Raw genomic sequence first — 24,855 nt, 5'->3', positions numbered from 1 at the left:
GATTAAAGCACCTTGTTCTGGCTAGAGAGCAGATGGGGAAGTCATAGGTGTGAGCCACATTTCTCATTACTGGGGGAGAGTTAGGCCAAGTGAAGGATGAAGTGGCACAATTTCCGGTTCATAGGAAAAAGATAAAATCTGTAGCTACTGGCTACTTATTAAATCATAACTATTTGCTAAATCAAACAAGACAGGGGTCTAAGACTGACTTATAGTTTCATTTCTACCACTAAATGTTTTTTTAATCCTCATCTGAAGATACTTTTTCCATTGATTTTTTTTTTTTTTTTTTTAGAGAGTGGAGGGAGTGGGGGGTGGGTGAAAGAGAGAGAGAGAGGACCATGGATGAGAGAAACAAATAGATTGGTTGCCACCCAAACAGTCTCTTGACCGGGAATCAAACCCATGACCCTTTGGTCCATGGGCTGATGCTTTAAACACTAAGAAAAACTGGCCAGGATTCTACCACTAACTTTTTTGGTCAATGTACTGAAGTCTTAGTGTAAAGTTTGGGAAGTCAGTGATGGAATAGAACAGCGATTTTCAACATTTTCTTTTTTAATCTCATGGCACATGTAAACTAATTACTAAAATAGTTTTAAAATTACTGCAGCAAATATTTTTTTTTTTTTTTTTTTGCTGATCGGACCAAAAAAATAGGCATAATTTTTATTCATTCACACTGGACAGCTACTGTTGTATTGCCTGTTGTCATTTATTTATTTGACAATCTAAGGGAAAATAGGTCAGTGCCCCTAACTCAATAGTCAGGCATTGCATGTCTTAAAATTTCTTGCAGCACACCAGAGTGCCTGCCACGGCACACCAGTTGAAAATCGCTGGAACAGAAAATGGTTGTATTTTTGTTGGTCGTTCCTTTTGGTAATTCTCATTAAATATCTCTCTCATGTACTGCTCATACAACCTAAAACATTGTAGACCCTGGAAGTTCTTGTGCATTCTTGCCCCCATCACGTTTAATTGTGGCACATACTTGTCACCTCCCCCTATTCTAGGGTGAGGCTTTTCTATTTGAAATTCACGTTTGTTTTTCCTCCAATCCCAAACTCTGAAAAAATCTGAGAAAACAGGAGTAGTCAGGGAGTCAGCAAGTATGTACTAGGGTAAATGCTGCAGAGCGTGGCTGCATTTCAAATGCCCATTTTCTGACTTCATTCAGCCTTCTCTCATTCATTCATTCAACAAAGATTTACTGAGTGCCTATATTGTGCCAGGCATTGTGCTAATAAGCACTGAGGATAAATAAGTAACAAAACAGTTCAAAGTCCCTGCCCACAGAGCTTAGTAGGGGAAGTGGGGGAGGAAGAGACAAGTGAGATAAGCTTAATAGGAAGTTACAGCTTGGTAAGTGCAAATGGGGGGAGGAGAGGAAGAGAACAGGTTTGAGGATAACTGCAAATAGGGAAGACAGAACAGGATTGGGAATCAAGTGATGAAGCATGTGACAGGTGCATGTGAGCAAGACCCAAAGGAGGTGCAGGAGGGGGTGAACGAACTTTCCAGCAGAGGGAACAGACAGTGCGGTCTTTGAGGCAGCAGCATACTCGGCAGCATGTTCCAGACCTCCAGGAGGCCAGTAGAGTGGGCAAGGGTAGGGTGAGAGGTGTGGTAGAAGAGGTCAGAGGTCACTGTGAGTGCACGTGCATGTGAACCACTGTGGGTAAGAAAGAAGGCGTCTCCTCTGGGGGAGGTGGGAACCACTGAAGGGTTCAGAACAGAGGAGATGATCTGTTTAGATTTTTAACAGGATCATTATGGCTGCTGTGTGGAGAACAAACCATAGGACAAGAATGAAAGCATTATGATCAGAGGGAGATACCTGGGACAATCCAGGTGAGAAATGGTGAAGAGAGAAAGGTGTGTTAGGTCATTGGATTCTGAATACATCTTGCTGTGAAATTAACCAACTTTCCTGACAGATTGGATGTGTGAGAAGGAAAGGGGTCAAGGATGATCTCCAGGCCTATTGGTTCTGGACACCTATCCGGGTGTAATGGTGATGATGACTGTTGGAGCTGCTGAAAGGCTTCCACATCCATAGCCTGCCTGGAGCAAGTACCCGGACCCAGCTGTGTCCCAGCTGCAGACATCCCCACTGCGGCCCTGCAGGTTTTCTATACGCACCCCCAGCTACCCATCCGGACACATAGCTAGCTCTTGGCACATCACCATGAAGGTAGCAAGTTCTTAATGCATATATGGTGAACCCCTCTCTTTATAGAGCCGTAAGAACATTTGTGTTCAAAGGAACCTTAAAGATCATCTATGTAGGACTCTGTTGTCAAAAGCACACAAGCTCTCCATAATTGCAAAAACAAAAAAGTATTGATCAAAGGCCTAGGAACAGGCTAAACACGCAAAGCTGTCAGGATAGAAGGCAGCTCCTTGCTCTGTTGTTCTCATGGCCTTTCTACCGTCTCAGCATACCTATTCCACTAGCTTTCTGTGGCCCCAGTTCAAATTTTCAAGGGAACTATGGTGACTGGCTTAATGACCATGGCCCATTCTGGGTACCAAACTACTTTGGGGGTGCTGGCATTCTATGGCGGCCTTCACACAGAACCCAGCCCTGCTCCAACTCATAACCATCCTTGAACAAAGCATGGCCTTACTGTTTCCCCAAGGACGATCCAAATTTCAGGGTTCTGCAATGAACTCAACCAGTCACTGATGTGCAGAGAGAACGGAGAAACAGGAGCCCGAGCCTCCCGAGAGCCTGCATATCAAAGGCTTGTTTCCCATGGTGCTCCTCCCAGCCATTCCCATGCCTTCTACCACTGGGCAGAGCTTAAAGCACTTTTTTAGTATGTAAATCCGTAACAGATGTATCATCCCTAGAAATAAAAGGAAGAACTGGGAGGCAATCACACAAGAACGCAGTGCTATTAGACATCGTCTCAATTTCAGAGATTGGCCCTGTAGAGGGCCTATCTTAGCAAATATTTTAGGCTTCGCTGCCACAACTACTCAATTGTCACTGTAGCAGGAAAGCAGCCACAAATAATATGTAAAGGAATGGGTATGACTGTATTCCAACAAAACTTTATTTACAAAAACAGGCTGTTGGATTCTGAAATTTGGCACACAGGCTGTAGTTTGCTGATCCCTTTATCTAAAAGATAATGGAACAGTTTAAATGGTGTATCTTAAGTATTAGGGAAAGAATGAAACTTAAAGAAATAGCTGTACCTTTTTCTTGACCATCGCTGTTTGAATATTTGTAAAGTAGCAACATAGTTCTTTTTTTTTTTTAATAACTGAAAAATATGGAACGCTTCACGAATTTGCGTGTCATCCTTGCGCAGGGGCCATGCTAATCTTCTCTGTAAAGTTCCAATTTTAGTATATGTGCTGCCGAAGCGAGCACAACATAGATCTTTCTTACCTTCCTAATTATAAATGTTACAACACTTGCTAGAAACTCAACACTTGCCTTACAACATTGGTTTTAGGAAAGGAAAAGCAAGAAAAAATAAAAATGAGCGGGATGATGATCTCTTAACTTTTCTCCCATGACTGAAAAATGAATAATTTTAAAACTTTTATCATTTCTCCTTAACCAGAGCTAACAAAATTAACTGCTTTAATTTAAAATGTATACACCGAATCTTATTTTTCAAAATATATTTTTATTGATTTCTGAGAGGAAGAGAGAAAGATAGAAACATCAATGATGAGACAGAATCATTGATTGACTGCCTCCTGCATGCCTTCTACCGGGATCAAGCTGGCAACCTGGGCATATGCCCTGACCAGGAATCAAACCGTGATCTCCTGGTCCATAGGTTGACATTCAACCGTGAGCCACACTGGCCGGGCAACTGCTTTAATTTTAATTAATTATTCCATTCTCAAGCTGAAGATTTGCGAAGCAACAGAAAGTGCTCTAACTCAGGTAAACAGAGAAAACTGTAAAGCGAAGACAACCTGGGGAATCTGTGCACACCTCACGTCCCTCTTCCCGTAGCAGATAAGAGCAAACACACTGCCTCAAATCAGAATTCCACCACAGGAAGGCGAGGGTTCTAACCTGTCCTTATGGGTAACTCCAGGCCATGGCCAAGCCTGGGGTTTCTGAGATGAAGCACTCATTCTCTCCACAGAAAACTGTACCACGCCAGGCTCCAAACCATGGCTCACCGATGCACTGGATAAAGACCATCAAGCTCGTCTGGTAGCTCCAAATTACATGGAACTCAGGATCTTACTTGCTCCAACCCACTGCTTCCACACTAGAACCTTGGATACCGGTAGCCAGGTTACAGTCATGCAGATACTCAACCCTTTCTGCAAGAGTAAATGTCTCTTTACTTACCATAGGATTGCCAAATAATTAACTCAGTGTCAAATAGATGGGGGGAGCTGAGTGGAAATACCGGGATTGAGACTAAGTCCAGAATGGAAACACTTCCCTTTTCCAAGTCCCACACTGTGGGAGCTCCAGCAGAGCATGCTTTGGGCCCTGCAAGTCACAGACTGCCATTAATACATATCCTGTAATAAGCCAGCTGTCATATTTCATACATGTCAGAAGAATCCAAGGACATCAGAACCCAACTCAAGTTAAAATAATTTATAAATTTCAAATTGAACTGAACTACCGAACACATGATCTAAATGTCTTTTGACGGTGTGACCTTTCTAAAATGGCATACCTACGGGGATGGTTCCTGAGTCCTCAGCTTAGACTTCAGAGCTAAGCACCAGCTATAGCAAAGCCCATAGTTCAGGATTACTTCTCTTCCCATTTTCCCCTTTAAAAAAAAATGATTAATAAATTTACATAGGAACCGCCTTTGACCATTTTCAGGTGCCATGCACACCCTCTTCTGGTCAGTTAGAAGAAAAACTGACCACTGTCAGAAAAGGAACTTTTAAGTGGTAGAAACCTTGGTCAAAAAAAAAAGGGGGGTGGGGGCAATATTCTGATACAACTGAGGCGTCCTGCCTCTCTTTTTGAAATCAACAAAAATTAATTTCTTCTCATGATGAAAATCAGTGATCCTATTTTCTGATAGATGAGTCTATTCTTTTCTGATTCCCTACATTTCATTGTGACAGTGACAAGGTCTGGGGCTACTTTACAGAGTGATTAGGTGAGGCTTAGTAAGTGAGGCAATCAGTTCCGTCTGGCACATTTCATACTCCTGAAGGTACTTGAGGAAGTGGAGGGAAGCACTGTTTGGTTTGCACACTCTGAGCATTCTGTGACACAACAAAGCACAGTCAGTAACAGCATGGACTTTGCCATGGACTGCGTTTGAATTCCAGTTCTACTATTTACCTGTGGAATCTTAGGTAAGTTACTTAATACCTTCATGACTATTTCATCTAAAAAATGAGAAACAGTATTTCCTCAAAGGGCTGTTGTGAGGATTCATGAGTTAATATTGGGAAAGGCTCAGGAGGAGTCTTCTAATACTATGATGGTCTCTGGCTAGATGCCTCGGCTCTGCCATCCCAAGTGGAGGGTTTTTTTTTTTTGTTTTTTTATTTATTTTTTTAAATATATATTTTATTGATTTTTTACAGAGAGGAAGGGAGAGGGATAGAGAGTTAGAAACATCGATGAGAGAGAAACATCGATCAGCTGCCTCCTGCACACCTCCTACTGGGGATGTGCCCGCAACCAAGGTACATGCCCTTGACCAGAATCGAACCTGGGACCCTTCAGTCCGCAGGCCAATGCTCTATCCACTGAGCCAAACCGGCTAGGGCCCAAGTGGAGGTTTTTACAAATGACACCTTTCTGCAGGTTTTACAACTTTCTTTGGCAAATCCATCAGGAAGTCATGAATTTCTTAAGTACCTATTCTGAAATGATAGACGGCATTTCAATAATAATTTTATTAGTTACAGAAGAATCTTCACTAGTATTTACATAGTGCAAAAAAGCTGTTATTACCCCTAAAATGTGATATAACAATTATCCTTCATACAGCAAAAGAACTAACAACCCTTTTGTTATGATTCATACTAATTTTGCTAGTTTTTAATTAAAGCATTACAATTAAGACATTAAATTATAAATTCATGTGATATCTTTAGAAATTAAATTACAAAACAATACAAATACTTTTAAAGTGTGATGTGCCAACCAAGTTTAAAGTTTTTGATTAATTAGGATTCAGATTTCAAATCAGGCAAACAGTTTGGTTGATTCTGTGATATGTATAAAGGTTGGAAGAGGGAGGGAGAAGATGCCTGTAAATAAATTATTTCCCAGAAAAAAATTTTAAGTTAAAAAAAAGATAAAGTTTTTAAATGGATAAGTTAATGTTCTAACCTGTTGGCACAACACACAGAAAATACTTAAATGACAGGTTTTTTAAGCAAACAGCAGCTTTACAAACAGTAACACTTATTTATACATGTATTAAAGTAACGCTGTGTTGAGACTTGAAGTTTTATGTTAAAGAGAAGAAAAATGAATGTAGAGTTCACTACTCATTTGCACATTACAGTTACCACCCTCCCCACCTCCCCCAGTTTATTAAGAAATCAGACAAGTACATTATTTGGATATTAATTTCTTAATATTTAAACTATGTAAATTCCTTTTGACTAATTCTTTTCCAAATACTGGAAGCATATAAAATACCATCTCTGCAAAAATGACCTCCAGTCAAAGCCTTTAAAAACTTTTCATGTATAACAGATTATTTTTCCCATGTTTAGTCAAAAGAAATATATTACATCATTTACAAATATATTTAAACCAAAACTTAAGCTAATATGAACATTTGTCTTTTGAGAAGTAATCTTCACAGTAAACAAAACTACTGAAGCAGAAATCTAGTTTTGGGAGTGCAATTCATATTGTAATTCAGATACTTATATATTGAAGTAGAAATCTAATGTTAATTGTTGCCAGTAAAACCACCTCTATACACTAAGAAAAAAAAAAATCACTTTTTTATTTCTTGTGATGATAAACCCTTACTCAAGGTCTCCAAAGAGGCACTCACCCCAGAGCCATAAAAAAAAAAAAACCACTTCCTTAATTTTACACCTCCTCGCGTATATAATGTATACATCCCAGAATTTATCTAAAGGAAACAAATTATAAAGACATGATTAATATTTATTTAGCATACTTTCAACATAACAACCTTTCCTTTAATAAATGTGGGCTGTCCTCTAGGGGTGACCTTTCTCATATAAAAAAGGCTGTGGTCCCTGGGCTTTGCTGGCGGAAGATGCTGCACGTGCAGGAGCGTCTATCAGACAAGGAATTAAACACTTCTAACGTCCACAGCAAAATGAAAAGTTACGGGTGTTCCAAAGATTTCCTCAACTTCTCTTTTGATACAAATGTCAAAAATCTAAAATGAGAATTCTCATTCAGAAGAGATATAAAATATAAGAAACCTTTGAAAAGCCCTTACCTTGATCAAGAGTTACTGAATTACTGACACCGAACAAAGGAAATTTACACCATTAAAAAGTTTGAAAAGCTTTTAAGTTCGTTTTTAAGACTGTCAGTAGTTCAAAAACTCTATCATTTCTTTAAACCACCTAACACTTCCAAATGTGTAGGGACAGTAAGATCTGCCACATACAAATCCATGATTTTATTTCAAAGGCTTCATACCTTACATGTTGTGTTCCTTTAAATACTGGATACTTTGTGCTTAAGGAGTCTATTCTGGAGAAGTTTAGACAGAACAATAGAATAACATCCCTTTTTAGCACACTAATAAAGTTGACTATCTGACATTTTCTACATAGCAATGCTCTTCAACTTTCACAATTCATAAATACTAAATCATCAATCAAGAATCTGATCTCTCCAGTAATTAAATGCCAGCGTTATAAAATATCAAAACTAGCACAGTAGTCCCAATGAGTTCAGTCAAGAATCGCCCAATTCTCTCCTCCTGCCTCTGTGAGGCAAAGCCCGCCCTATAAAACCAGGGCAGGGAAAATACCCCTCCCTCCTTAGTTCTGTGCCTGCTTTTGGGAGCTTGTAAGCGTAAAGATGGGGTGTCTGTGCGTCTGTTGGTCAGCTGGGGGTGGGTTGGAGGGAAGACAGAAAATAGGTAATTTGTAATTCTCCCACCATTACATAAACTTGTCAAGATCACCACTACCATTACCAGGTGGTGACTGACTAGCAAATAAAACATTTAGCTCAGTATTTCTCCCAGCAGGTATACACATTCCTAGAGAAGGGCAGGGATAAATAATATTGATCAAGTATTAATACCTGTGGATAGCTGCATACTCTAAATCATCTGATAGTTTCAGCACAATTAGAACAACTTGCTCTTTTCTTCAAAACTTCCTCTTCCAAGCCTTGATTATCAGGATATACGTAAGTTATGTGAAGTTCCTTTCCCTGACCTCCTATCAGTAACTATGGTTAGTGTTACATGGCAAGTGCTTGAGGCTAAAGGCAAAATACATATATTTCAAAGAAGATGAAATGGTTTCTTACTCAGGACAAATTTGGATACCCCATCAAATCCCTATCTCAAAGTTAGAGTCCTGAATCAGAAGCATGCAAAAGAATACACCAGTATACGACTTTGTTTCTGAATCGTTACCAATTAAGAGCTGCAGTCATACAATCAGTTATTCAATATCAAAATTTGCCTAACTTTATGTAAATATGAGTATGTACAAAGGCATTCCTGAGGTAAGCAGCAAATCTGAGACAGAACCTGAAGGTCCTATCATGGGTGACTTTTCATAATTAAATACAACATCTATCACTTTCCATAAATGAGGCCAACTCTAATCGTGGGGGCCCCTTTGCCAACCCACATACTGGAGGCTGTTTTAGCCCATCCCAACTTTGATCAGTTATTACGATCAGTGACTTCTGAAACAAGCATTTGTGGACCAAAAAAAGTTGCATCAATTCTTAACACAAAACACTTTGGGAACTTACTAATGCTCAGCTTCTTTTTTTTTAAGTTTTCTAATTCTACTGCCAGTTCATTTTTGAAGAAGCCCAAATATTTTGGCCAGACAGGTTAGAGTGAAAGAAGGGTAGTCTGGAAGCAAACATTGATAACTGCTCCTACCCTTAAAACCTTGATCTTTAACTTTCCAAATGACTCTCAATAAGTATTGTAAACTTATTTTCTTCAAAACTGGTCTTGTTCTTTTTTAAATCATTATTTTCTATAATAAAATAAGCTGAAACAAGTCTGAATTTCCCACACAGTTCTTAGAAAGACACTTAGATGCTAATTAAAAGCTAAGCTACAGATCATAACAAAACAAGTAAAAGACAGCTACAAAAATATTTCTGTCGGGAATTAAATACATATATTAAATATTGGACAGTGCAAAATGTTGAGATGAAGCATAAAAGATAATGGCTGTAACCCTTACATGGTTGAAGATAGAAGCAGACATTTCCTGAGTTAGAGATCTGGGGGTGTAGAATTAGAATCGGAGTGCTCGTTGTTCAGAGAGCTGCAGTTGCTGAGCTTCTGCTGCTCTGGGCTTGCTTGGTGGTCAGTAGTCCAGGCCTCACTGTCCATCCCTGGCTCCAGCACCTCAGGCACCTCTGCTTCCTCTTCCCCACTTTGCTCTGCATTGTCTTCCTCAGAACCATTAAGGGTTTTCCCAAGCTGAAGAGTTTCCATTGTTCTCTGGGTCTCAGAGACCCAAGACTCAATTCTACTATTGAGCTGTACTTCTACAGATATGGGTTCATGGGTATAATCCTCCTCCTCCTCCTCTTCTTCATCCTCCTCTTCTTCAAGCATGCCAGGTACAAGAGTGCTGGTGGTGCTGGTGATGGAGGAATTCAAAATATCCCGGCAACTCCCATCCAGAGAGCCGGTCTCGGTACTCTGCTGCGAGGCCCATTCCAGGTCATCCGGCTTCACTTCCTCTTTCTCACTCACTGCTGATTTCCCAGGGTTTGCAGCTGAGGTAGTACTGCCTGTGGCCACTAAAGATGGCTGCTTACCAACAGGTGCTGTGTCAAATGGAAGTTTACTGGATTTTTCAGATGTGCTGTATCTACAGGAAACCTCTCTCTCATTTTCTGATGTTTCCAGTCCATCTGAAGTCTCCACCATGTTTCTCCAATTTGTTTCTGCAAATATCAAATAGATTTTTTAAAAACAGAACTATGTTTCAGAATTATGCAACCCATAAAAGAGGGAGAACAAACTACAGAAATTTATTGGCTCACTAACTGACTGGAAAAACGAAAACCTTAGATTGATCTAGTACTAGTTTAAATGTTGTAAAGAAAACAATTCTCACAGATGTGCATTTAAGATAAAAAAACAAGGAGGCAAAAATAAGTATATTAATGTTTGAGAATGCAAAATATCTCATACCAACAGGAGCTCACTGATGCTCATATATAATATTCATGTATGCATGAAAATCAATAAATTGCCCAACTTTTTTTTGGCCTTGAAGTATACTAGGCTCAAGAATCCACAAGTCATGGATGGTAGAGCCAACATGTCCAGCAGAAATAGTTCTGATTTGACTGGTTTTACCATGCTCTCTTAGCAAGTTATCTAAGAGCTGTCTTTTGGCCTATAACGGGACTAGGGTTTCCATTTATAAGCAAAGAAGCCACCCATGCATTTCTAATATGTGTGAAAATTTGTTTTATAATATACATAGCTTGGCTTACCAAGTGACTTTGAGAACCAAAAAAAAAAAGTATTATTATGTCTAATACAGTGGTGATAAAGTCAGATTATTTTTAATGATAGTAAGTCAGTTTGGAGCTAAAAATGTACAAGGAATCAGAAGATAAAAAAGACAGCTCTCCTACCTATTTATTTTCTTTTATTTCCCAGTTTACATTTTTTCATTTTATCTTTTTACTAGTGGCCCGGTGCACGAGATTTATGCACGGGGAGGGGACGGGTCCCTCAGCCCAGCCTGCACCCTCTCCAATCGTGAACCCCTTGGGCCTTTAGGATTGGGCCTAAACTAGCAGTCGGACATCCCTCTCACAATCTGGGACCGCTGGCTCCTAACTGCTCTCCTGCCTGCCTGCCTGCCTGCCCCTAACTGCCTCTGCCTGCCTGATCACCCCTAACTGCCCTCCCCTGCCAGCCTGATCTCACCTCCAACTGCTCTCCCCTGCTGGCCTGATCTCACCTCCAATTGTCCTCCCCTGCCAGCCTGATCTCGCCCCCAACTACCTTCCCCTACCAGCCTGGTTGCCCCCAACTGCACTCCCCTGCTGGCCTGATCTCGCCCCCAACGGCCCTCCCCTGCAGGCCTGGTCCCCCTCAACTGCCCTCCCCTGTAGGCCTGGTCGCCCCTAACTGCTCTCCCCTGCAGGCCTGGTCGCCCCCAACTGCCCTCCCGTTTAGGCCTGATCTCGCCCCCAACTGCTTTCCCCTGCCGGCCTGATCGCCCCTAACTGCCTTTGCCTGCCTGATAACCCCTAACTGCCCTCCCCTGGTGGCCAATTTGGTTCTGATTGGTCTGTTTCTATGCCAGTCTGCGTCAAAAGCTCCACTTCCTAGGCAGCCATTGGCTCCTCACAGTTCACCCAGATTTGGTTTTGATTGGTCGGTTTCTATGCCAGTCAGCGTCTCCAGGCCTATCTCTGGGCCTGATCAGAGAGGCAGGGCTGATCAGCAGCCCCCACAGAGGCCCGGAGAGAAAGAGAGGCACAGCTGCTGGCGAAGCCTGGAGAGAGAGAGCAACAGCTGATCAACAGCTGCCACTGAGGCTGTGGATCAGACCCTGCCCCTCTCTTCAGGCCTGATCTGCAACCCCCTCAGTAGTCAGTGCTGGGTTGCTGCACCCACACCAGCTGCAGTCAGTGCTGGGTCGCCACAGCAACCCAGCACTGACTGCAGGACTGACTTCCAGGGTTCAGTCGAGCCTTCTGTCTGTCGTTACAGACCCTGGGTTTTTATATACTAGGATTATTGAAATATAACTGACATATAACATTAGTTTCAGGTGTACATTACAATTTGATATTTGTATAGACTGTAAAATGATCACCACAATAAGTCTAGTTAACATCCATCATTGTAAATACTTAAAAAATTGTTTTCCTTGTGATGAGGGCTTTTAAAATCTCTCTTAGCAGCGTTCAAATATGCAATACAGTATTATTAACTATAGTCACCATGCTATAAATTATATCCCCATGACTTATTTTATACCTGGAAGTCTGTGCCTGTGGACTGCCTTTATACATTTTGCAAACCCTCAACACACTTCTCTGGCAACCTCCAATCTGTTCTCTGTATCTATGAGCTTGGTGTTTGTATTTCTTTTTTTAGATTCCACAATCAAGTGAGATCATACAGTATTTATCTTTTTCCATCTGACTTATTTCACTTAGCATTATGCCCTCAAGGTCCATCCATCTTGTTGCAAATAGCAAGTTTTCATTCTTATTTATGGCTGAATATTCCATTGTATAAATATACCACATCTCCTTTATTCATTCATCCAACGATGGGCACTTAGGCTGTTTCTTTATCTTGGCTATGTAAGTAACATTGCAATGAACATGGGATTGCATATATCTTTTTGAGTCAGTGTTTTCATTTTCTTTGGATAATTACCCCAGAAGAGAAATTGCTAGATATGACAGTTCTATCTTTAATATTTTAAAGAACCTCAATAACTGTTTTCTATAGTGGCTTTACTAATTTACATTGCCACAGAGTACACAAGAATTACCAACCTCGCTGACATCTTTTTTTTTGGTCTTTTTGAAAATAGCCTTTCTAACAAGTGTGAAGTGATCTCTCACTGTGGTTTTGATTTGCATTTTCATGATGATTAGGGATGTTGAGCGTCTTTTCATGTGCTTGCTGACCACTTGTATGTCTTCTTTAGGAAAAATATCAGCTCCTCTATGCATTTTTTCATTGGATTGTGGTGTTTTTTTTTTACTATTGAGTTGTATGAGTCTTAATATTTTAAAAATATTAATCCCTTATTAGACATGATTTGCAAATATTTTCTCCCATTCAGTAGGTTCCCTTTTCATTTTGCAGGTGGTTGGTTTCCTTTGTTGTGCAGAAGATTTTTAGTTTGATGTAGTTCCACTTATTTTTGTGGGTTTCTTAAAAATAAAAATCCCCCTCTATTTGCATTATAGCTGCTATTACATTTTAAAGGTATAATGATCAAGCAATAATGATAAAACAAGCCTATTCATCCTATATAATAAAGGTCTAATATGCTAAGTGTCTGACGGTTTGATGGTTTGACAGTTTGACCAGTCGCTATGACATGCACTGACAACAGGGGGCAGACACTCCGACCAGTAGGTTATCTTGCTGCTGGGGTCCAACCAATCGGGACTGGGTAAGATGGGCCAGACACGCCCTGGAGCCCTCCTGCGATTCCTCCCCAGCCCTGATCGTGCACCAGTGGGGTCCCTCGGCCTGGCCTGTGCCCTCTCACAATCCAGGACCCCTCAGGGGATGTCAGAGAGCTGGTTTCAGCCTGATCCCCGCAGGCCAGGCCGAGGAACCCCACCGGTGCAATCCACGCACCGGGCCTCTAGTATTAATATATTCAACTTGATTGTCACCTATCAACTGTATAATATAGACTATATTTCCAGTACTTGAAATCAGAGCACATGGTTTGGAACATCCTTTTCTGCAGTTCCTTCTAAGTATAAAACAGGTCCTTTCCTCTCTCACTACTACCTTATGAAAAACAACTCCTCCTCCTTCTATAGTCTCATTCTCAGTTAGTAACATTATCTTTTTTATAGTCTCAAAACAGAAGAAATCTTATAGTAATCCTTCACCCTATCTTTCTCCCTTATGACATGTCTTTATTCCACTGAATTCATCACTGTACCATGTCACTTCTAACTTAAAAACTATTAAACTTCGTCACTATTGCCTCAGCTTATGCCTTATTTACCTAGCTGTACATCTGTAATATCTTCCCAAATGGTTTTGTGAATTGGTCACATCAATGTTTAATGGGCCTTCTATTATTCTGGTAATCCAAACTCCTTAGCTTGCTGTAGCCAAGCCCTTCATGTTGACCCTTATCTATCTTTCTGGTCCCATTCATTCTAACCCCCAGCCATGCATTCCACCCTCAGGATCACACTGATTTTTCACTGCTCCCAGAAGTCATACTCTATTTACAATTCCTTGCTTTGCATAGCTGTTCTTTCTGTATGAGATGTGTTTCCTTCTTTACCTTTCAGATTCCTCCTCCCTCCTTCTTGATAACCATCTAAAATGTCAGATCCTTTGTGAAGCCTTTCCTGACACTCCTCAGAGAGACAGTCAGTTATAAGCTGAACTCCAACACTTTTTGCATATATTGTTCAAAGCACTTGTTTTGTGCTTGCACTTTACCCCTCCCTCCCTCCTCATTCCCACTCCTGCTCATCTGTGTGTCCCTATGGTTGGCATATAGTAAGTGCTGAGGGGGAAAAAACCCTATTAACTAAAAATTTTCATGTATACATTATGCAAAAACAAACTTTAAAAAGGCATAACATTTTTTAAAACTTCAGCTGCATATTTACATTTCCTCCCAACCATTTTTTCTCCTTCAAAAGTATTACAATAATTCATGTGGGGTCTTAGAAAAGTCCTACCTCCCCCATGACAATGAGTCAAGGAATAGGAAAAAGGAAAGAGGTCAGTAGGTGGAGCAGAGCTGACCTCTCTGAAGACTTAGTCTTAGGCATTCACCTACTAAGTAGGTGAGCTGAAAGCCACCTTTGGAAAGCAAAGGGAGATAGATCTTGAAAGCAGAGACAAGGAACTCTGCAATTAGCCATCAAGTGTCTTGTCACAATGATCAAAGAGTCACTGAGATCACATATCCACAGGGCCTCCCCAGCCTCCCTCCCACCTTAAAGTAATAGGTGAAGGTTGATCAATAACTGATGAGCATACAAACACATGAACACAATGGGGAGAAACACAGCAGGTGTAAAAGTGCTGCCAGAAGAGATCTGATTGGAGGATGGCAGTGGGGGAGCGAAGCAGGCAATCTAAAGCCAGAACAGAACAGCTAGGCATCCCCCTTTGAAGAAGTTAAAGGAAGGATCAAAGATCCGAACAAACCTGGAAATAGTACTGATCCAAATCTACCCTGTTTAAAAATTGTTTATTTTAGCAGAATTTATTCAATAAAGCTCTTCTTTGCCTTTTAACCCCTTCCATGCTTTTCTGTTTCTGTTTACTGGTTCTTTGTGAAATTATCTTTTTAAAAACTTTCAAGTCACTAGTGGGTTTGTCAGAGAATAAAGTGTGTGTATTTATTCCTTTAGTCAGCATACACAAAGAAGCTGTCTGTCTTAGATAGTTTTTTTATAGTAGAGGAACAAGCAACTGAATTCAAGAGCCTACAGAGGAAGAGGTGGTGGCAGAGGATGAGCAAGAAACTCAGAAGGAATGGACTAGACATTGAGGTTGTCCTCCCTCATAACTGCTTGCTGAACACTTACTATTTGGTCCTACTGAGAATTCATTCAACAGGCAGTACATATGCATCACAATGGCTAATAGTACAGGTTCCAGAGCCAGACTTACTGTGACAAGTTATTTACCTCTTTGTCTTAGCTTCCTCATCTGTAAATTGCAGTACAGCCCTAGCCAGTATGGCTCAGTTGGTTGGAGCATTGTCCTAAACCAAAAGGCGGCAGATCCAATACCTAGTCAGGGCACATACCCAGGTTTTGGGTTCGATCCCTGGTCAGGGCGCATGCGGGAGGCAGCCGGTTGATGTTTCTTTCACCTTGATGTTTCTGTTTCTCTCTCTCTCTCTACACTTTCCCTTCCTCTCTCTTAAAAGTATCAGTGAGTTGTTGTTTTTTTTGCTTGTTTTTTTCAAAATAAATCTTTATTGTTCAGATTATTAAACTGTTCCTCTTTTTTCCGCCCATAGCTCCCCTCCACCCGGTTCCAACCCCACCCCCTGCCCTTACCCCCCCCCCCCCCCCGCCACTGTCCTCATCTATAGGTGTACGATTTTTGTCCAGTCTCTTCCCGCACCCCCACATCCCTTTCCCCCCAAGAATTGTCAGTCCACTCCCTTTCTATGCCCCTGATTCTATTCTATTCACCAGTTTATTCTATTCCTCAGATTTTTTATTCACTTGATTTTTAGATTCACTTGTTGATAGATATGTATTTGTTGTTCATAATTTTTATCTTTACCTTTTTCTTCTTCTTCCTCTTCTTAAAGAATACCTTTTAGCATTTCATATAATACTGGTTTGGCGGTGATGAACTCCTTTAGCTTTTTCTTATTTGTGAAGCTCTTTACCTGCCATTCAATTCTGAATGATAGCTTTGCTGGGTAGAGTAATCTTGGTTGTAGGTTCTTGCTATTCATCACTTTGAATATTTCTTGCCACTCCCATCTGGCCTGCATAGTTTCTGTTGAGAAATCAGCTGACAATCGTATGGGTGCTCCCTCATAGGTAACTAACTGTTTTTCTCTTGCTGCTTTTAACATTCTCTTTGTCTTTTGCTCTCGGCATTTTAATTATGATGTGTCTTGGTGTGGTCCTCTTTGGATTCCTTTTGTTTGGGGTTCTCTGCACTTCCTGGACTTGTAAGTCTATTTCTTTCACCGGGTGGGGGAAGTTTTCTGTCATTATTTCTTCAAATAGGTTTTCAGTATCTTGCTCTCTCTCTTCTTCTGGCACCCCCATAATTCGGATGTTGGTATGCTTGAAGTTGTCCCAGAGGCTCCTTACACTACCTTCATATTTTTTTTTTTTTTTTGCTTTTTGCTTTTCCGGTTGGTTGTTTTTTGCTTCTTTGTATTTCAAATCTTTGACTTGATTCTTGCGATCCTCTAGTCTGCTGTTGAATCTCTGTATATTTTTTTTATTTCAGTCAGTGTATGCTTAATTTCTAGTTGGTCCTTTTTCATATCCTCGAGGGTCTCACTAAATTTATCGGCCTTTCCTAGAAAATTCTTGAAAAACCTTATAACCATGGTTTTGAACTCTATATCCAGTCATTGCTTTTCTCCATTTCTTTCATTTGCGACCTGTTTGTCTCCGCATTTTAGCTGCTTCCCTGAGTTGATAGAGTGGCTTTGTGTGCTAGGTGTCCTATAGGATCCAGTGGCTCAGCCTCCCCAGTTACCTGAGGTGGACACTCTTGGTGCAACCCTTTGTGGGCTGTGTGCACAGTCTTGTTGTAGTTAAGCCTTGATTGTTGTTGGTATCACTGGAGGAATTGACCTCCAGGCCAATTGGCTGTGAGGATCAGCTGTGTCTACGCTGGGAGAACTTCTGTGCTGGAGACATCCTTATGAGACAAGACTTGCAAAAGCCTCTGTGCTCAGCTTGGATGGGGCAGAGTCTCAGGGTGGAGCAGACAGCAATGGCTTCCTGTCAGCCCTGCCCTAAGAGGCCCCTGGGTCTTAGTGTCCCACGGTAATCACTGCAAGCACCTCTGAGAGAAAGCTGCCCTCGAGTTTTGCCCGCTGTCAGACAGTCCAGTTTCTCCCCGAATGAATCTGAGTCCCCAGAGTCTCGCCCGGAACTGGAGTTCAGAGCATTCAGGAGCTTTTGTCTCCCTCCCGCTTGAGAAAGCCAGCCACGTACTCAGTTGCCAACCCTCTCCGCGCGCGCCTTCGTACCTCTGCCTCCTGCAGCTCCTCTGAGTCTCAGTGCGCTTTTCTCTTTCCTTCTAGTTGTAGAATTTCCACTCAGCCAGCCTTCCTGTGGTTCTGGATGATGTCTGTTTTGTCTTTTAGTTGTAGTTTTGAAATTGTTGTGCGAGGCAGCAGTTTAGGTGTTTACCTATGCCGCCATCTTGGTTTCTCCAGTAAGTGAGTTATTATATATCAAGTGCCCATTATGTGCCAAGTCCCCATTCTCAAAAAACTTGCAGCTTAGTTGGGATTTATGTCTTAAACTATTTGTTTCATGTAAGTATGATAGAATTGACACTCAGCTCAGGTGGAAGAAAAACATAAGCAAAGAAAATAAGGGGTGCACAAAGGACACTAAAACTGGACTATTACAGAAGCCTTTCTTTTCTACCCAGTGATTAGCATCCTTTCCCATATTTGTTTTTACTTTAAACCAGGGGTCCTCAAACTGTGGCCCACCGAGGACATTTATCTGGCCCGCTGGGTGCCGCTGCCTGTCCTGCTTAGCAGCCGACTCGTCCCGGGCCCGCAGTGTGCATAGGAATTTGTTCATAGTTTTTCTTTTTAAACTATAGTCCGGCCCTCCAATGGTCTGAGGGACAGTGAACTGGCCCCCTGTTTAAAAAGTTTGAGGACCCCTGATTTAAACCATAGAAATCAAAAGAAAACATTTTAGAAATACTGCACCAGGATGACATAGAAGACTCTGTTTGTTTTCTAACCAACAGTCATTACCCATTCTCTTCCTGGTTAACAGAACTAAATTTGAGATGTACTTGAACCCATTCCTAGGGGATGAATTAAAATAGTTTTTATACCATCAGTTATCCCATTCCCCTTTGCCAAATATTCTCTTGCCCATTCTTCATGCAGCTACAGTAAAAGTAATAAACATGATCAGCTCTAGCCAAATAAAACAAAAGGACAAGTCTTCTGAAAATCTTCCTTTGCTGATAAAAGGGGCACACTGACTGAACCTCCTGTTCTTGACTACAGCTATGATGCCCAGAGCCACAGCAGCTATTTTTAAACATGAGATGATAAGCATAAGAGGAAGCCATGGACTGAGAATGAAAGAACAAAAAGAAGGGAAGAACTAGGGACATCGATGACACTGTGAAATAATTAAATATCCTAATTTCTTAGGCCACATTAGTGGGTTTTGTGTTTGTTGCTGAATGCTTCCGATACAGAGAGAATACTTTATGCTTTGCTCTCAAAGTTGTTATGATTACTTTCACTTAATTTTGTTGGTGTCCTGATAAATCAGTTCATCAGGCCAGAATCTTTAACCAGTTAACTGCTATGCATCCAAAACGGAAACCATCCCCACATGCCATGGTATTTTGAATTTAATTTAAAAAATCAATTTGAAGTGAATATTATAAAAATAAATATGTTGCTCACAATTCGGGTGTTCTTGAATATTTTCAGTTGAAAATTCTCACAAAAAATGATTTTAAAGCATCTGTAGATGCCTATGGCCTACAAAGGGGTAAGGCTCTAAATCCATTCTTGGGGTTCAACCATTAGTTCACAGAATTTTCACTTGGAATGGAATTTTATAGATAATCAGATAAAACCCTCCTCATTTTACTGAAAATTAATCTCTAAGGCCTAGAAATCAATCAAATGTGCCTAAATCCCCCAGAAAGAGGGTGAAAAAGCCAAGGTTTCCATCATTAAACACTTTAAATCTGGTGCTTTTTAAAAACATCTAAATCCCTGAGAGGGTCCTTTTATAACTTTTATGTACCCAAATGAAGATTACTGTTGTTTGCCCAGACCCACAGCTTTATGAATTTATCTTGCAGTTTGCCTTTGAGATCTGGCATATCACTATATAGAGTGACCTCATTTTAAATGTTGGCACTTTATCTTCTTTATTTTTAATTAATATCACTCCAGCCAAAGAAACACGTCTACCTCTATACCAGTATCAACCATCCTTGACCGAAAGTTTCTTAAAGGCCCACAATCCTGATATATTGTCTTTGGTCTGTAGTGCTGTCAAAAGTATTCTAAACATTTAACTACAATGACAGACAGACCAGGAAAAAGTGTGAGAAGAAAGGAAGAAAACCACTTAGTTTTCTACTTGTTAAATTTTAGGTGGCAACCGCCTATTTGGTAAATTTTTAGATAAACAGATTAATAAGAGAAAAGAAAAGAAACGACAAAAAGCCAAGTTGAGGAAGATGGCTATACTATTTAAAAAGAATAGGTGAAAAAAGTCAGGAACTAGATCAAAAAAGTAGAGAATTTAAGTGTTCAAAATGTGATAGAACCGAGTATTACAGTCCAAAGGCAAGGAAACTACTAAGATGTAGATTGCAGTAAATAATATGACTTTAAACATCACACATAAAATGCTTTTTAGTCTCTATATCTTTTTGACTACAATAAGATTTAACTCAAAACAAATGCCATATGGCGAGGTTTTATAACATTAGACTTAATAGTTAGTATTCAGGTCTTTTGTTTACTTAGTAAATATAAAATTTTAATAAATGAGCATAAAGTAATAGAATAAAACATCCCAGAATTTACTAAGTTATAGGTCACAAGTAAGGTGCATTTTGCTTTTAAAATCCTTTTGGGATTTTTCTTTTTTAAGACTATGGAATGTGACTAAATTTCAGGGTCTCACAGAAAGCATCAGCTCCAAATTGTCTCCTAATTTTCAAATTTATTTTTATTGATTTCAGAGAGGAAAGGAGAGGGAGATAGAAAGAAACATCAGCCCTAACCGGTTTGGCTCAGTGGATAGAGCGTTGGCCTGTGGACTCAAGGGTCCCAGGTTCGATTCTGGTCAAGGGAATGTACCTTGGTTGTGGGCACATACCCAGTAGGGAGTGTGCAGGAGGCAGCTGATAGATGTTTCTCTCTCATCGATGTTTCTAACTCTCTATCCCTCTCCCTTCCTCTCTGTAAAAAATCAATAAAATACATTAAAAAAAAAAAAAAGAAACATCAATGATGAGAAAAAATCACTGATCAGCTGCCTCCTGCATGCCCCTTACTGGGGATTGAGCCCACAACCTGGACAGGTGCCCTGATTGGGATTTGAACTGTGACCTCCTAGTTCATAGTTTGACACTCCACCACACCGGTTGGGCAGTCTCCTAATTTTTAATGGCTGTGTTTACTGTGATTTTTTAAACCAAAATTTTAAGCAAAATTTGAATAATCACTAAGATAAAAACAAAGATAGCATGGAAAGTCATTTTCCAATTATCTTAATCAAAAAATAATTTCAAAATTTAAGTCATGTAAGCTAGTCAGAGAAAGATAAGTACCACATGATCTCACTCATATGTGCACTCTAATGAACAAAACAGATCCAGAGACATAGAAGAATAGACTGTGGAGTCTCAGAGGGAAGGTGGGTGGAGGGGGTGTGGGGTAGAGGAGGTCAATGGGGGGAAAAGAAGACATCTGTAATACTTTCAACAATAAAGGTAAATTTTAAAAAATTTAAGTCATTTTTAATGACATGCAACAACTTACCATATTCCTTTTCATTTACTTCAGAGATGGGCTCAGAAATAACACTGCAGAAGGAAATGGCGCTTGCTGCTGAGGGATTCCGTGAATGCCCCATGTGGTGTGGCACCTTCTTCACGTTCTTTAAGGCTTCCTCCGCCTGCTCTTGCTCCATTGCTGCAACCATATCTTTATAGGCTTTCCTGGCTTCCTCAGTGAGTTCTACTAACTTATTAAACAGGCTCTAAAAAGAAAGAGATTTTGACTAGTCCATTTTTTTGTTATACTTTCTATTCCTATCACTAACAATAAATCTCCACTGTTTCAGAATCAGATCCACTTTCAATCAGCACAAAAACCAAACAGGATGCCAACCACAGAACCTTATAAAAACTTTGTAACTTACATATATTGTTTATTTAATGGTCACAAGACTGAGGAAATTTCCTGATTCAATACTAGTCACTACATGCGATATATTAAAAGTTCTTGGAGAGTTTATCAATCAACAACTGCATGCTTTAGCATTAGGCACTATAGTGGGTACAAAGACCACAAGAACACCACTCTGCTTTCAAAAAACCTTCCATGTGGCTAGAAGGAGAAAACAGAAGACAGCTATGATTCAAGGCAAAATATTATAACTGCCTTAACATGTATAAAGTGTTTTGGCCTTTGGAGAAAATAGCAAATCTAACTGCTGGGCATCAGTGAAAAATTCATGAAGTAATATGATGTGTAATATAGGCCTTGAAAAATATGCCGAGGTATAATTTTAAGAGATGGAGAGAGTGCATTCTTACTGATGCAGGTAAAATCATGAATAAAGATACATAGAAAAGTACAAGGAATGGCCCAGCCAGCTCAGTGGTTAAGCATCAATCTATGAACCAGGAGGTCACCCTTCGATTCCCATCAGGGCACATGCATATTAAAAAAGAAAGAAAAGGAAGGAAGGGAGGAAGGGAGGGAGGGGAGGGAGGGAGGGAGGGAGGGAGGGAGGGAGGGAGGGAGGGAAGAAGGAAGGAAGGAAGGAAGGAAGGAAGGAAGGAAGGAAGGAAGGAAGGAAGGAAGGAAGACAATTAAAAAAAAAAAAAAGTGCAAGGAATGGCCCTGGCCAGAGTAGCTCAGTTGGTTGTGGCACTGTCCTGTACATCAAAAGGTGGTGTGTTTGATTCCTGGTCAGGGCACATACCCAGGTTGTGAGTTAGAGTATGTACAGGAAGCAACCAATCAATGTTTCTCTTACTCTTAAGATCCTATATAATAAAGAGGTAATATGCAAATTGACCATCACGCCCTTGCACAATCTGGCCACCCCCAAGTGGTCAAAGATGGACACCACAAGATGGCCAGCAGAGGAGGGCAGTTGGGGACGACAAGGCCTGCAAGGGAGGGCAGTTGGGGGTGACCGGGCCTGCAGGGGAGGGCAATTGGGGGGGGACCAGGCCTGCAGGGGAGGGCAGTTGGGGGCAACCGGGCCTGCAGGGGAGGGCAGTTGGGGGCAACCATGCCTGCAGGGGAGGGCAACTGGGGTGGACCCGGCCTGCAGGGGAGGGCAGTTGGAGGGGTACAAGGCCTGCAGGAGAGGGAAGTTAGGGGTGACCGGGCTGGCAGGGGAGGGCAGTTGGGGGGGGACCAGGCCTGTAGGGGAGGGCAGTTGGGGGCAACCAGGCCGGCAGGGGAGGGCAGTTGGGGGCCATCAGGTTGGCAGGGGAGGGCAGTTGGGGGCAACCGGGCTGGCAGGGAAGTGGTTAGGGGGTGATCAGGCTGGCAGGCAGAAGCAGTTAGGGGCAATCAGGCAGGCGAGTGGTTGGAAGCCAGCAGTCCCAGATTGTGAGAGGGATATCTGACTGCTGGTTTAGACCCGATCTGTCGGATATCCCCTGAGGGTTACCAGATTGGAGAATGTGCAGGCTGGGCTGAGGTGATCCCCCCACCCCAATGCACGAATTTCATGCACCGGGCCTCTAAAATATATATATATATATATATATATATATATATATATATATATATATATATATATATATATATATATATATAAAATCTGGCCACGCAGTATACATATATATTAGAAGCCCGGTGCGTGAATTCATGCATGGGTGGGGTCCGGCCAGCCTGGCCAGGGGGAAGGGACATGGGCAGTTGGCTGGCCTGCCTGCTGGTCGAACTACTGGTCGAGGGGACAATTTGCATATTAGCCTTTTATTATATAGGATACTAGAGCCCCGGTGCACGAAATCCGTGCACGGGGGTGTGTGTCCCTCAGCCTAGCCTGCACCCTCTCCAATCTGGGACCCCTTGAGGGATGTACGACTGCCCGTTTAGGTCCGATCTCGGTGAGATCGGGCCTAAACGGGCAGTCGGACATCCCTCTCACAATCCAGGACTGCTGGCTCCCAACTGCTCGCCTGCCTGCCTTCCTGATTGCCCCTAACCGCTTCTGCCTGCCAGCCTGATCACCCCCTAACCACTCCCCTGCCAGCCTGATTGATGCCTAACTGCTCCCCTGCCAGCCTGTTTTCCCCTAACTGCCCTCCCCTGCAGGCCTGGTCACCCCTAACTGCCCTCACCTGCAGGCTTTGTCCCCCGCAACTGCTCTCCCCTGCAGGCCTGGGTCCCCCCAACTTCCCTCCCCTGCAGGCCTGGTCACCCCTAACTGCCCTCCCCTGCAGGCCTGGTCCCCCACAACTGCTCTCCCCTGCAGGCCTGGGTCCCTCCCAACTGCCTTTCCCTGAGGCCTGGTTGCCCCCAACTTCCCTCCTCTGCTGGCTTGGTCACCCCTAACTGCTCTCCCCTGTAGGCTTGATCGCCCCCAACTGCCGTCCCTTGCAGACCTGGTCCCTCCCAACTGCCCTCCCCTGCTGACCATCTTGTGGTGGCCATCTTGTGGCCACATGGGGGCAGGATCTTTGACCACATGGGGGCAGCCATCTTGTGTGTTGGAGTGATGGTCAATCTGCATATTACTCTTTTATTAGATAGGATAAAGGCCTGGTGCACAGTTGGGGGCCAGCTAGTTGGCCCTGAAGGGTGTCACGGATCAGGTTGGGGGTTCCCTTGGAGTGTGGGGTGGCCTGGGCGAGGGGCCTGGGGTGGTTTGCAGGCTGGCCACGCCCCCTGGCGACCCAAGCGGAGGCCCTGGTATCTGGCGTTTATTTATCTTCTACAATTGAAACTTTGTAACCTGGAGCGGAGCCAAGCCTTCTGCTTGCTCCATGGCGGCAGCCATTTTTGGGGGGATTTATGTATCTTCTATAATTGAAACTTTGTAGCCTTAAGCAAGGCCTGGGCTGGCCAGGGTGTGCGGAAAGCTTGGCTTCCTCCATCACCGGGGGCAACCCTACCCTCCTGCTCTTTCCAGCTCCGTGGCTGCCGCCATTTCTGTTTGGGTTTATGTATCTTCTATCATTGAAACTTTGTAGCCTTGAGCGGAGGCCTAGGGGGGGCAAGGGCAGGCGGAAAGCTTGGCTTCCTCCATTGCTGGGGAAACCCAAGCCTCTCTCCTGCTCTCTGTGGCTGTAGCCATCTTGGTTGGGTTTATTTGCATATTCGCTCCTGACTGGCTGGTGGGCGTGGCTTATGGGTGTAGCAGAGTGATGGTTAATTTGCATATTACTCTTTTATTAGATAGGATACAATGAGTGGCCAGATTATTATGCGTTCAGAGATCATAATAATCTGGCCACTGTGTGTGTGTGTGTGTGTGTGTGTGTGTGTGTGTGTATGCCTGAAAGTAGAATGTGGAGCTTAATAGTCAGAAGTTCTCCT

The 24,855-nt window shown here is 42.1% G+C and overlaps 1 protein-coding gene across 2 annotated transcripts in view; it reads right to left on the bottom strand.

Moving 5' to 3' along the window:
* Positions 1 to 5,849: 5,849 nt before the first annotated feature.
* Positions 5,850 to 24,855, bottom strand: part of SECISBP2L (SECIS binding protein 2 like) — a 68,813-nt gene continuing 49,807 nt past the window's right edge. For both annotated transcript variants that reach the window (XM_080657725.1, XM_080657726.1), the window contains 2 exons: positions 21,106 to 21,325; positions 5,850 to 10,081 (listed from right to left, as the gene is read on the bottom strand). In XM_080657725.1, the coding sequence (XP_080513851.1) occupies positions 9,399 to 10,081; positions 21,106 to 21,325 (903 nt within the window). In that variant the 3' untranslated portion in view covers positions 5,850 to 9,398. The remainder of the gene's footprint in view (positions 10,082 to 21,105; positions 21,326 to 24,855) is intronic.

Source organism: Plecotus auritus, assembly GCF_963455305.1.
Source record: "Plecotus auritus genome assembly, chromosome: 1".
Taxonomy (NCBI): domain Eukaryota; kingdom Metazoa; phylum Chordata; class Mammalia; order Chiroptera; family Vespertilionidae; genus Plecotus; species Plecotus auritus.
The sequence above is the reverse complement of the archived record's forward strand: the minus strand, read 5'-3'. Positions and strand labels throughout refer to the sequence as shown.